This window comes from Myotis davidii, unplaced genomic scaffold, assembly GCF_000327345.1.
Source record: "Myotis davidii unplaced genomic scaffold, ASM32734v1 scaffold3058, whole genome shotgun sequence".
NCBI classification, from domain to species: domain Eukaryota; kingdom Metazoa; phylum Chordata; class Mammalia; order Chiroptera; family Vespertilionidae; genus Myotis; species Myotis davidii.
Genome location: NW_006289564.1, coordinates 25159 through 38398, shown reverse-complemented (window position 1 = coordinate 38398; position 13240 = coordinate 25159). Strand labels below are relative to the sequence as shown.

Below are 13240 nucleotides of genomic sequence, written 5' to 3'. Positions count from 1 at the left end.
TGTTATTTAATATGAGTGTGTATCTCTATACCTGTACACCTAAAACTCTATGAAAATGTAGAAATATTTCCCTGAGCACTTATCTGGTTGGCAAACTGGAAAATTCCAGTCTCCCAGGAGTTAATGCTTCACCTTTCCTCTCTGACAAACATGTCTAAGAGGCAAAGCGAGAGTACAAATGCTCTTCTGTGACCTTCATCTTACATTCAGCATTAATGGTGAACACAAACTGCTTATTGAGCTTAAAACTGACATAAAACTTTATATAAGAAAGGGGGAACATGCTTACCTATTCCAGCTTCTCCAACAATCCAGGAGAGGCGAATGAAGAGCATGACACCCCAGATATTCAGCATGCATCTTACCTGTGAATGGAAGGATGTTGAAAGGGACATGAGAAGTGATAGTGCGGCAAAACCCAGGTCTTTGTAACCCTGGTGTTCAGGCCTCGTTAACAGTCTACTAGAACATTGAATGGATCATTTTCATTTGTAAACAGAGGAGCTTTCTCACCAGCACACCTTTCACCCATCCGAACTTCACAGCCCCGGATTTATCTTCTTCTTCTTTATTTTCAGCTTGTTCATCTCCAGGCATCCCATCACCGTTAGCAACCCTGTCAGGTAAACCTGGGGCCACTGCCACATTCTGCATTGTTACAGACAGCAAAGACATAGTATACGTCAACAAACACACGTTTCCATAAAAACTTCAGAGCAAATCAAAACAATGGACATAAACTTAGACAAAAAAATAATTCTAGACATTTTAAGATAATTAATGTCTGCCCTGGGAAGCTGAAGGCACCAAGAACATTGGGCTAATCAGGTGTGGTGAGCAATCTGGGCACTTCTTCTACTGGTGAGAATATTACCTTACAGGAAAATGACCAGCTTTTGATTTGTTTAGAACAAGAAAGGAACAAAAGAGAGAAGGGATGCAATAAAAGGAGGAAAGTCTATCAGGAGTGAATGAGGGTCTTTGAGAAGACTTGGTAAGAGGACCTGAAAGTTAAGCTTCCTTAACTAAAACAGAGTACCTGGCCTTCCTTCCATTACTAATCTCTCTGGGATTCATTTTATTCATCTAAAATAATGAGATAAAACTTCCCTACTCACGTCAGGGTATCTTTACGAAGATTCAATGAATGGATACAGATTTTTTCTTTTTAAGAAAAAGGTTTAAAGGCATTGTATGGCTATACAAGAATGCTATTTCTGTAGGAAAATTTTCTTTTTGATGAGATATGCCTTTGCCTGAGAACTGTGGGCTGTGCTATTAGTATTGCACAGAAGGAAAGGAGTCTCATAATTAGAAAGATTGGCTGAGTGTGAAATGAGAAGTAGTATAAAAAAGCTTAAAATATTCACTTATTTATTTATTTATTTATTTATTTATTTATAATTTATTTTTCCTATGGCCTAACTTTGAAAAAGACCTTCCTTATTAGTAGAAAGTCTCTGAATTCAGTGGGGGAGGTAATAGCTCTGTTTCTCTCAAGAATAACTCCCTAATTTCTCTTTTAGGTATGACTTTTATTAATTTCAGAAGCATCCACTTAATTTAGCCTATCTGGCACCTACCTGACTCTGTAATGGTTGGACTATACCCCATTGTGCTTCCCAAAATCAATCTTTCGCAGTAAGGGTTTTGAGACCATTAGGGAAGTCTTTTAATTCAGCACTGAATTATTATTAAAGGACAACTTTATTTGTTTAAATGTTTTAAATTTATTTAAGCCTAGAATGATATGTTCTGAAATTACCAGCTAAGAGGTCTTGGACAAGGGTATCCCCTGCCCCCTAAAATGGAACTGGCATGAAATAAATATTCCATATTAATTATAAAGACTTTATTTGAAGGCCATCTTAGTTCTTGCCCTTGCCATGCTCAGGGATTCTTGTTGCTTGAGCTTTGGTGTACCATTAAACCTACACACTGTAAACTGGCTCTAATTTAGGCTGTTTATTCAAAATGAGTTTGACTGCTTGTCTCCTTCCTCCAGCATATTTTTTTTACTTCTCTATGTAAGTGAGGATATTTTCCAATTTTGTTCTCGCATAAGACTTTTTTCATGATACTAATGTGACACTTGGGTAGCCAATGTAATATAATACAATAAGAGTCCTTGTACGTCAAGTAAACTGAAAAGAAGATGGTAGTGTTGGTTACTTCTCCTCAATGTCAACTAAGGGCCTTATCCATCAGGCTATTGATAAGCACTACTGAATCCATAAAGGGGACTTGAAGGTCACCTGATAAGAGCAGACAACTTAGTTCCTCATCCGTTCTGGCTTCCTATCTCTTTTCTCTTCCTTCCCTATCCTGTATTCCCTTTCTCATGCTTTCCTTTGTACAGACCACATTTCAAAAGGGAGGGGAAAGAAATAAATCCCAAGCCAGATTATTTTATTTAAAGACAGCATTGGAAGGAAAAGGTTGAATGAAAAAGGATACAAATTAATAGTTAAATTTAGTTATGAATTACCTGGAGTATGTATCTTAAGCATCTTTAAGTCTCTATTTGCACAGACAATTGAAAGTCGACAGCATATATTTACATCAATGTAAGATATGGATAAAGGCAGTCCATGGAAGTGGAGGTTGAAGTAGCAGGGCAGAACCTGGAGCTGTGTTCTAGCCACAAATGCAAGTCATGCATGTAATTTACAATTTTTCAGTAGTTAATTTTAAAAAAGCAAAAAGAAATCAGTAAAATAACATGGGTTCAGATATGGATCCTTAAATCTTAAAAATATACTTAATTTCTGCAGAATATCATATTTCTAATACTTGCAATGTAAATATTCATTAACAGCTGTGGAATCCCACATGGTAGATGGGTGAAACAGTTGGGGTTGTTCTCCAGTCAATTAAAAATTCAACTTCTCCCTGAAAGGATTCTACAAACATAAGGCAGCTGAGTGGGTCAAATGTAACTTTCATTTTCTACAATTGGAAAATCAATGAGAACAGAGAATTGAGAAATGTGTTAAAATGTCCATGACAGTTGAAGAGATTATTTGGTTAGGAGATTCATTTATTGACTTAATTTGAGAAAAAACTTTTAACATTGTCAATAATCTAGTTAATCAAGATCCCATGGCCAGATTAAGAAGTACAAATTGCCAATTATCAAAATAGTCATGGCAATATAAAGTACAGCATGAGGACTATAGTCAATAACATTGTAGTAACTATATATAGTGTCAGCTGGGTGATCACTTCATAAGGGGTATAAAAATCTGAGCTCTATGTTGTACACTGAAACTAATATAATACTGTATGTCAAATATAATTGGAAAATAAATTAAATTTTAAAATTGTTATTTAAATGTTAATATGCTTTGGAAAAAAAGATCCCATGGCCAGACCATCAGCAGTTACTCATTCAGGGCAAAGGCAATTTCCTTTTCCTGGATTAATTGGGGATCCCATGAGACAAAGCCTTAATCACTTGCTCTACAAGGGCAGTCTTGGGAATAAAACCCATGTTTTATGATTAAACCTGAACTTGAGGGTCTGGTCCAGGAAATTGCTTTGCTCTCTGATGAACTTTGAGGGTAACTGTGACCCTTAGATCTGGATTAATGAGAATACCAATGGCTGTAAAAAAAAATCTTACAAAGTAGGTTAAAGGATGAATAGAATATTAATATTTCCTCTTAAATGAACATATCTTTCTGATTGATGCCCTTCTAGTTGTTTAATAGTTCTTTAACTTATCTCTCTATATAAAGCAAAAGAATCTTCTATAGGACATGTCAAGGAAATCATCATATGTAGAAATTAGTAAGGCAATAATTTTCTCAACTATTCCATCAATGTAAAATATATAACCCTCCCTTAGGTAAATATGTTCAACCCGCTGAAGTTTCAAAATTTTAAATGTATTTATACCTTAGAGGGGAAAACCCTGCAATGTATATATTTCTTCTATTGACTTTAATGGCCTGATAGTAAACTTATAAGTACAGAATCTACTTCCATTGCTCATTCCCAGAGTTGAGAAACTGCTGCACCATATAAACTAGAAGACTTGGACTCCAGTTTGGGCTATGTAATTAATTCGGGGTGTGTCCCCCAGCCAGTCACTTAACCTTTCCTGGATATTGCAAATGAAGATACGTCCACTGGGTTTTCTGGAAATTTTACTTTGAAGTAGTTTACTTGAAGGCAAATTCATTTTTCTATGTCTGCTATCTTCCTGTTCTGACATGGCAAAGAAAAACTTGGTTTCCCTTCTTAATAAATGCCTCGTTTGCAAGCCCAAACAGCAATGATGATAAAGTACTGAACAGGACTTTGGGGGAGGGTTTGTGGGTGGTCGGTGGCTGTGGCAAGCAGACTCCTGGCTCCTGCATGTTCTTGGGACCAATATCTCAAAGACTAATAAAAGTTTTATGCTTGCTGCCTGGAACCAGTTTTTCCCTTCATACTTGGAGTTAATTTGTTTGTTCACACTCCATTACCATAAATGATGACCCATAACCTTTATAAATGCATTTTAAATTGCATAGCTTTAGGGAATGATTATTTATTTACTAAGGGTTTTTACCTGTGCATTAAGTATTCAGAGAAGGTAAAATAAAGTGCATTAAAAAGAAAGAAGGAAAATAAGAAAAACCATCTGATAACAAACTTTGTTCCCCTAATACTAATAAACTAGTAAAGCTTCAATTGTATACAGATTAAGGAGTAAATGAAAAAAATAACATATTTATTCTTTAAGTTCTAACTAGATACATTTTCAAGTTTTTAGCCTTTAATCTCAGGATAGTAAAAACTTTACATCATCATTGAGAAGTAGTTTCGTAAATATTTAGACCTACATGATACCTTTCCCATTATATTAAAATATTTTTTATTATTGAAATATTTAAACATATGCAATAGGGAGAATAATATATCTCATGTACCTATCATTCAGCTTCCACAATTATCAACATATGTCCAATATCATTCCCCTAGACCTCTGAGACTGCTGTCACTGGATTGCTTTAAAACTAATTCCTAAGGACCAGATAATTCCTAAGGTTAATTTCAGAATTAAAAAAACACACAACATGATTCTAATCACATTTGTATATCTTAATAACCAGTATTACTATGTTTGTACATTTCTAGCCCTTTGTGATAAAGGGGAATATTTTAAATTGTGAAAATAAACAAAACAAAACAGAAACAGACTCATAGATACAGAGAACAAATTGATGATTGCCAGATGGGAGGGTGTGGAGGATGGTGAAAAGGTGAAGGGCATTAAGAAGTACAAACTGCCAGTTATAAAGATAGTCATGCGGATGTAATATCATAGTATATATAGTCAATAATATCATAATAACTGCAGGGTAATATCCTGGTGATAACCATAAGGTATATAAATATCTAATCACTATATTATAGACTTGAAGCTAATGGGATATAATTAACTATAATAAAAAAATTTTAAAAAGGAAATAAGAGGGTTTTTTTTCTCTTTCTAAAAGTTACTATAGACTATGCCTCTAACTCAGACCAATGGAACAATTTATAGTCACAGTATTTTTACTACATCTGAAAAACACGTGGCTCACACACAAATGGACATATTTTTGATAACTTGGGCCAACAGGGAGCTATATGTGATAAACCATGATAAACCAGAATATGAAAATGAAACGAAATGATGCTTAGTATTTTCCAAGTATACTTTAAAGGGACTCCTATCTATCACTGAACAATTTATCATGGAAAATTAATCTTTTGTTCGTTTGTTTGTTCCCATAGAGTATTTTAATAGCAAGAGCTCCCGGTGTGGCCTTGGGTACTACAAACACAACAGATATTAGAATGAGCCCTTACTTGCAGTTTAACTCCAACAAATATTTTAGGGGTAGCTTCTGGTCATCCCTGGCCTTAAAGGCATTTATTGCCTCAATTTTAATGTCTATTTTATTTGCTTGGCGATATGTCTAATAGCCCCATTTTGAATGCTAACGTTCCAAATTTGAACTCTGAAACACTTTAGAAAACGTTGTTTTATAGGGAACACATTTATACATTTTAATTGTCCTTTTTCAGAAGATTAGCATTTCTACATTGACTTCTGTGGTTTAATGTTTACTTTGACTACATATCCTTTATTTCTTCCCATAGCAATGCCATTTGACTTAGAAAATTTTAAAATCTCTTTAACTTGCTTTATACAGAAGCTCTTATAAATAACTAATAAATGCTTTTAATGGGTGACAATAAAAATTGAGATCTGCAATTAATTCTGTAGGGGAAGCAACATAATGTCTTGGCACAGTCCCCCAAAATAAGAAGGAATTGGGATCTCCTGCTCAACCTATCATGACTGAGGTGTGGTTGCTCCCTTGTGCCCAAGTCCCACCAGATTCCATTGCCATGGAATGAGCCGAGGCAAAGGGCGTATGGGAGAGTAGGCTGAGGGTGAAGTATGTGCTAAAGAGCATGGACTCCGGAGTCCTGTAGGCACGGCTTCAACTTATCAGCCTGTGACCTTCAAGATAAAAATAACTTTTAAAAAAGGAAACAAGAGGGTTTTTTGACCTTGGAAGTTTTGAGTTCTCTAAGTCATTGTTTTCTAAGGTCCATAGGATTTTATAACACTTTCATCATTTATAAAATAAAAAGAATAGTAGTACCTAACTAGAAGAGTTGTTATAAGGATTGAATGAGCATTTGTCAAATGTGAGCATTCTGCTTGAATATATATATATATCATGGGATTTCTTCAATCATGATAGCAAATCATTGGCCTAACAAATTCTGTCAATATCTACTCCTACTAGAATTTCACTTAAGATTGATACTTAAAACAAGATATATCAAACTTATTTTTTATTTTATCAATTAGGACAAACTTGTATATATATATACAAACTTAGTAAAAAGTTTGTTATTATATATCAGAGTCACACTTAATGCTTTTATGCATACATTTATTTTAGTTGCTAACAATCTAATGACTCACATATCAAGTCATTCTATGGACTTTGTTTAGAATCAGTTTCTAAACAGTTGGTTTCCTTAACAATAATAAGTTTATAGTATTTTATACATTTCATAGACAATTTATTTCAATGACATGAGAACAGTGATTTTGATAGAAAGGCTATGTATTTTCCTGATTCCTTTGTAATTATGTTTTTTCTGAAAGGCTAACAATGGTAGCTAGTAAGGCTGAAAAGGAGTTCCATGAAAAGAAGGCCATAAGAATTACAGTGGATACTAAAAGTGGGATTGTTTTTACAAAGTAAAAATACTAAATTAACCTTTGCTAGATATATAATATAGTGATCATTATAAATGTTTTGCTATGGGAAGATCTCCAAAGTATATTGTTTAGTGAAAACAGCAGAGTGCAAGAGAATGTGTAAAATATGTCCTAATACATGTTTGAAAAAAGAATATGGACAGAAAATTATATATATATATATTAGTATAGGCATAAAAAATTTCAGGAAGGATTTATAAGAAACTCTCAGTAATGATTCACCTGAAGAGAATAACTAAAGAGTTACATTAGATAACAGATAGCTCATTAAATATACTTAGTACTTGTTAAATATTGGATCGATGTATATTTACTTTTTAAATAAAAATTTTAAATTAGCTAGTAGCTAGTATAAAAATTACCATAATCGTTATCAACATTTTTGAGTTTCTATCCATTGGAGGCAATATGCTAGACTTTATATGCATATACACATTAGTATTCACAAGCATCTTGCAAGATCAGCTGAAGCTATGTAGCTTGTATAATACTGTAGAGCAAGTAAGGGATACACTACTCTTTTTTCTGCTTTTAATTAGAGTTTTCATAAATCCTTAATTCATAATCACCAGTATAGGCATTTAACTCTTTACTATACAGAAAATAAAAAGGATTTCTTCAATCATGATAGCAAATCATTGGCCTAACAAATTCTGTCAATATCTACTCCTACTAGAATTTCACTTAAGATTGATAGTTAAAACAAGATATTTCAAACTTATTTTTTATTTTATCAATTAGGACAAACTTGTATTTTTTCTTTCTAACTTGGGAATTATAACCACAACTAGCACAAAATCCAATTGGTTTCTGATTAGATATGTTTTGCCATTTAGTATAAATGTAATTATTAAAAAAGGCTTTTTAAAGCAATATAATAATGGATGCAAAAAGATCACCAAACAAGCAATATGTCAATTTTGTGGGTTCGACTTTTTTTAAAATATATTTTATTGATTTTTTACAGAGAAGAAGGGAGAGAGATAGAGAGCTAGAAACATCGAATGAGAGATATCGATCAGCTGCCTCCTGCACACGCCCCCACAGGGGATGTACCTGCAACCAAGGTACATGCCCTTGACCGGAATCGAACCTGGGACCCTTGAGTCCGCAGGTCGATGCTCTATCCGCTGAACCAAACCGGTTCGGCTACTTTCCACTTTTAAATTAAGTAAACACTATCATTTACCATTTTTTTGCATACAAAAAATCTGTGACATATCTGAGTATTAAGATACAATGTGTACTTTAGTTGTGATTTGAGAAACTACCATAAAAAATGTCAAGGACCACAAGGAGGTGGCAGTAGAGTTACATTACATTACATTGCAGGGGTTCATCTTCCATTTGGGGGTGTGGGGCAGAGGAAAACTGGGGAAATGAAATAGTAGCAAATTCACTGGGAAGGAGAGAGGTGAATTGAAGAAGGCGCTGCAATCAAAGGATATCACAGGGTAGAACACATGGGGAGGCAGACTTATCCCTACAACTTTAGTGACACTACAGGAATGTGCCCACTGTGGTTGCTGTGGTTGTATCTGCATTCTGCTCCCAATTTGGCCCTGTGGATACTTGTGTATGATTTAATCAAAATGAAGTACCCTAGATTAGTAAGGGTCAAGTTCATACAAAGAGTAACTTATTGCTGTACTCATTCAGAATGATTAGTCAGGGCGTGGGACCTAAACCTAACTTTTAATTTATTTACTTTGCCATTCCTTTGTAGGTGAGAAAAAAAAAATGCTTTGAGTCAAAGTTAAGTCCTCAGTCTCATTTTATCTTTCCAAAAAAAAAAAAAATATGATAACCCAGCTATCACATCTGTCAAATGCAGCTATTCCATTTCTACTGAATCAGATGGTGTGTTTTTTTTAACAACATCGTTCCCTCTGAGTTAGTCTTCCTGTGTATAAAGATTTATATGTTACAGCTTTAGAAATTGTAAATAAGCTACTCTTCTCTCTCCAGAATTTCAGTCCTAAGAACAATGTGAGTTTACTCCATTTCCTTTTTAATAGAGTTAAAATTTATTTTCTTTTATTGTTAAGCTGGGGAAAGGGGTGAATGAGAATATTCAAATTTTGATCACAATTTTACGAAGGAGCAGCTTTTAAAAATATGTTGAAGTATGGTGGAATGGAATTTTAGGTCTTTTAAAGAGGACTTTGGCTCATTTTACTACTTCAAAGTAAATTGAAATTTCTTTATAGTGCCCTAAATTTCTCTTTCTACCCCTCCCACATCTTGGAAACCCCTTGTACACTCTTTTCTCAGCCTTCTTTTCCCTCTTTCCTCTCCCTTTTTTTCTCTTCTTCTCCCCTCTTCCCTCAAATAGAAAAGGGAAGAGACACCTCGGTCTGATTTCAAATTGCCCTCTTCTCAAAAATCTTCTGGGGGGTTGTCACTTTGTATGACATTGCCACATTGCTAACTCCTCTTGACTACAGCATTAATATCTCAGAGAGTCTAAAGCATATTCCTATAAAGAAAACAGCCATGTAACAAAGTGTTGCAGATATAGTACACGGAACAAGTCAGGTTTGGTGGGGAGAGGAGATACGTACAAAGACAAAGTTCAGAGCATGGGCCCCTTTCTGCAAATCACTCAGTCTCTGGTGTAGAACCCGGAGTCAGGGACCTTATACAATCACGGGGAACAAGTTTTGGAGATGGGTTTCCTTGGGAAAAGAAGGATGAGCAGAAACTAAAAGGAGCTTTTCACCTTTATTATCATCTTTCATGAGATTGGTATTCCTAGAATCCCCAGAATAGGTGATCATTTAATTTAAAAAAATGGTTGAACAAATGAATGAATATGAAAGAAATTGTTCCAACCATTTTTTTCCCTCATCTCAACACTTGGGCAAGAAAAAACTATATTGGCTATGTGACAGCTAATTATTCTTCTTAGCAAGTGATTATACCAACAAAGAATGATATTCATTTCCAAATGTGTCCCTGAAGACCAGGAAGATAAAGTGCATCAACATATTTTAGAGCAGGTATGGAAGAAGAAACGGACGAAGCTTACACATGATTTGCTACCAGATTAGAAAAAGTGCAGCCTTATGTTTCTGGCAGATTTGGGAACTGTGGCTATATTCCTTAAATAATAAAAAGTTTAGCCACATCTGCTGCTTCTGTAGTTAAATTTAATTTAGTTACTTTTCTATGTTTTAAGTGCACTCGGGAGCCTCAGGCGAAGCTTTGAAGAGGAAGGGAGAACATGCTGAATCTGATAAATCTCTGCTGTCTCTTTAAAGAACGTGGAAAATACCCATGTGCACTAAAGGCTGGTACCACAGAATTAACCACAGCAAGCACCAGCGATTTTTTTTCCCCCAACTGTTGTGGAAGCATTCATCCTAAGGTGAAATCAGCTTAGTATTCAGTTTGACATGTTTAACCAAGTGTGAATCGAGTAGACTACAATTGTAAACAACCAAGGACATATTGCCTAACTTTCAGAGTCAATCCTCTAGTTTTCTTTCCTCAGTCAGTAAGCACCTGTGAGACGCTTTTGTGTATTTTCTGCTTATTGGGAACGAGGGACAGTCGTGTAAGTAAGATGGACAGTTTGGAACAGACCTCGTCATTGGACGTTTCTACATTCCTAGTGCTACGAAAGAACAGGAAATCGCCTGAAGGAGGAAGGGAGGACACCTGCTTGTTCTCTTAAGCTTACCTTTGCAAGTTGCTCGTGAATTTCAAGTATGCTGGGTCGATTGGCCTTGGGCCCGCTGAGGCTGCCAGTGTTGCGATAGTACTCGATCTTGGGGACAGCATCCATGGTGTTGTGGCCAAAGGTTTGTAGGTAGTATGTGTTTGTGTGAGAATCATAAACATGAAAACTAGCATCTGTCTTAGTAGTTTCTCCGTTTTGGAGGAAATTGTCATAGCACTCCTGTTTCCCAGGCCTAAAGCTGATTCTGAATCTGGTCTGGGCTTCATCCCCAAAAGAGGTTTCCTCATAATGGGGAGGGTCGCTGTTCTCCGCTGCAGCACTGCTCTCATGGCCCTCATTTATGACATTAACTTGAAAGCGATTGGTATTACTGGGCGCTGAGTCCAGAAATACGTTGGAAGAATTGTTCAGTGACATCTTCCAACTAAATTTTTTTTTGGGGGGGTGTGGGGCTCAGCTATTTACTTTATTATTGCTTTTTTTAAAAATTTATATATTTCCTCCTCCAAATAAACACTAATGTGTTTACATTAGGGAGCTCCTGGCTTTTGTTAGAAGAGCTCAATAAGTAGATTCTTGATGTATTTCCTATTCAGTCCACATTGTTCTTCAAAGCTGTCATTGAAAAAGAAAATTAAACGTGGTCCAAGTAATAGAAATATATTTAAGTAGGAATGGGGGTGTGAGGGAACAGTGTTCTTTCAAAGGACATATATTTTTTAGTTAATTTCATTAAAAAGTACCTGTCCAGGAACCTTAATCACCTGAGTAATTAAATCCCAGGATAAATAACCAGGGAGTTAGCAAACCGAATTTCCAATAGAGTCATTAAACTGTTACCTGTGTTTGTAGTATTTGCTTAGACTCTGTGCAGTTGGATTCAATAAGACTTCAGAAAAGATATAACTACTGATTTAGTACAGTAAGAGCTGATGAGAACATTCTTAGCCTGAAACACAGTTCATCGACAGTACTAAATGTTGAAACTGCAAGGTATTTTTTGATTGACATCTATATAATTACATAAGTAAAATTTAAAAATATTTAATCTTCTAAAAGTATATTCTTGGTAGACTTTAAAAACATGTACTGTCAAGACGATGTCCCTCTAAATGATCAGCTTTCTTACATGCCTTCAAAATATTTGATTTGCTCAAAAATTTGTCTGTTTTACAAATGCCATTATAAAGTCTTTAAAATAACATATGACTAACCAGGGTAAGGACATAAATCACAGTCCTCAGTAAAGTCGTATTCGGTATTTAGGTTAAATAACCATGCTTCTCTGATTCCCCTTAATTAAATATTCTGAATCTTCACTGAGAAGTTTATATGTGACTTTTAGATAAGCAGAGTATTGAATCATTTTCAAAATCCATGGCATAACCCCATCTTAGCATATTCTTTCTTTAGAATAATACCCTTTTATTTATACCTTAAAATTTGTCTTTTCCAAGAAAGTTTTAGAAAGATAAATACAAAAACTTGCCTGTCTCCTGAAATTAACAAAACTATTTATTTGAATTTTAAAAATTTCAACTTCAACTCTCAAGTAACCTGTCCCGGGGAAATCCTAAGTGACTCTGTTGTCTCTTCAGTTTTTATGGAATATCCCACTAATATCGTCCTTGATATCCTCGCCCTTACTCCACTCCTCAGAATCTACTTTATGCATAATATTAAGCGGCATTTTACTCTGCCCAGAAATATTTAACTCACCACCGGAGCCTTTTCTCTGGAAGCGTAAGCTGCTTCAGTATCACCCAGGCATATATGGGGCACTTAGCTTTCAGCTCAGAATCTTAGGCTTCTTCTTATTGGTTAGAATTTTCCTGGAAAGAGATGACTGAGCAATGATTGGCCTGGAATAACACAGTAGGTCCCGCCCAGTCATTAGCCCTGAGGAGCCTTAAGTACTACATCAAATAGTAACTAGTAGTAAACCATTAATCTTTTAGACAGAAAGTAAAATAAAGTTTCTTTAATTCTTAAGGGGAGTTGTGTTACTCAACAGCAATTATCCAACAAAATACGAGCAGTGCGTTAGTTGTTTGGAACTAAATAGATTCAATCCCATCTTCTTATTTCACATGATTCTTCGTGACCTCCTATTGTTTGGCATGTGCAGAAAATGTAGTCCTCCAGAGATAATTTCTATACATTGTAACTAGAAATGCTATTTGAGATTATTTTATCTTGCTTATCATACATATTACTTTGACTCTTCTCTGCATGGGATTGAGAGTACAGTCAATGATTTATTGGGAATATTC

General features: G+C 35.1%; 1 protein-coding gene across 3 annotated transcripts in view; it reads right to left on the bottom strand.

Moving 5' to 3' along the window:
- SLC12A1 (solute carrier family 12 (sodium/potassium/chloride transporter), member 1) overlaps positions 1–12784 on the bottom strand; it is an 88335-nt gene extending 75551 nt beyond the window's left edge. For all 3 annotated transcript variants that reach the window (XM_006762017.2, XM_006762016.2, XM_006762018.2), the window contains exons 1-4: positions 12687–12784; positions 10968–11582; positions 514–648; positions 290–365 (exon numbers count right to left, since the gene is read on the bottom strand). In XM_006762017.2, coding sequence (XP_006762080.1) covers positions 290–365; positions 514–648; positions 10968–11384 — 628 coding nt within the window. In that variant the 5' untranslated portion in view covers positions 11385–11582; positions 12687–12784. The remainder of the gene's footprint in view (positions 1–289; positions 366–513; positions 649–10967; positions 11583–12686) is intronic.
- Between the last annotated feature and the right edge of the window lie 456 nt (positions 12785–13240).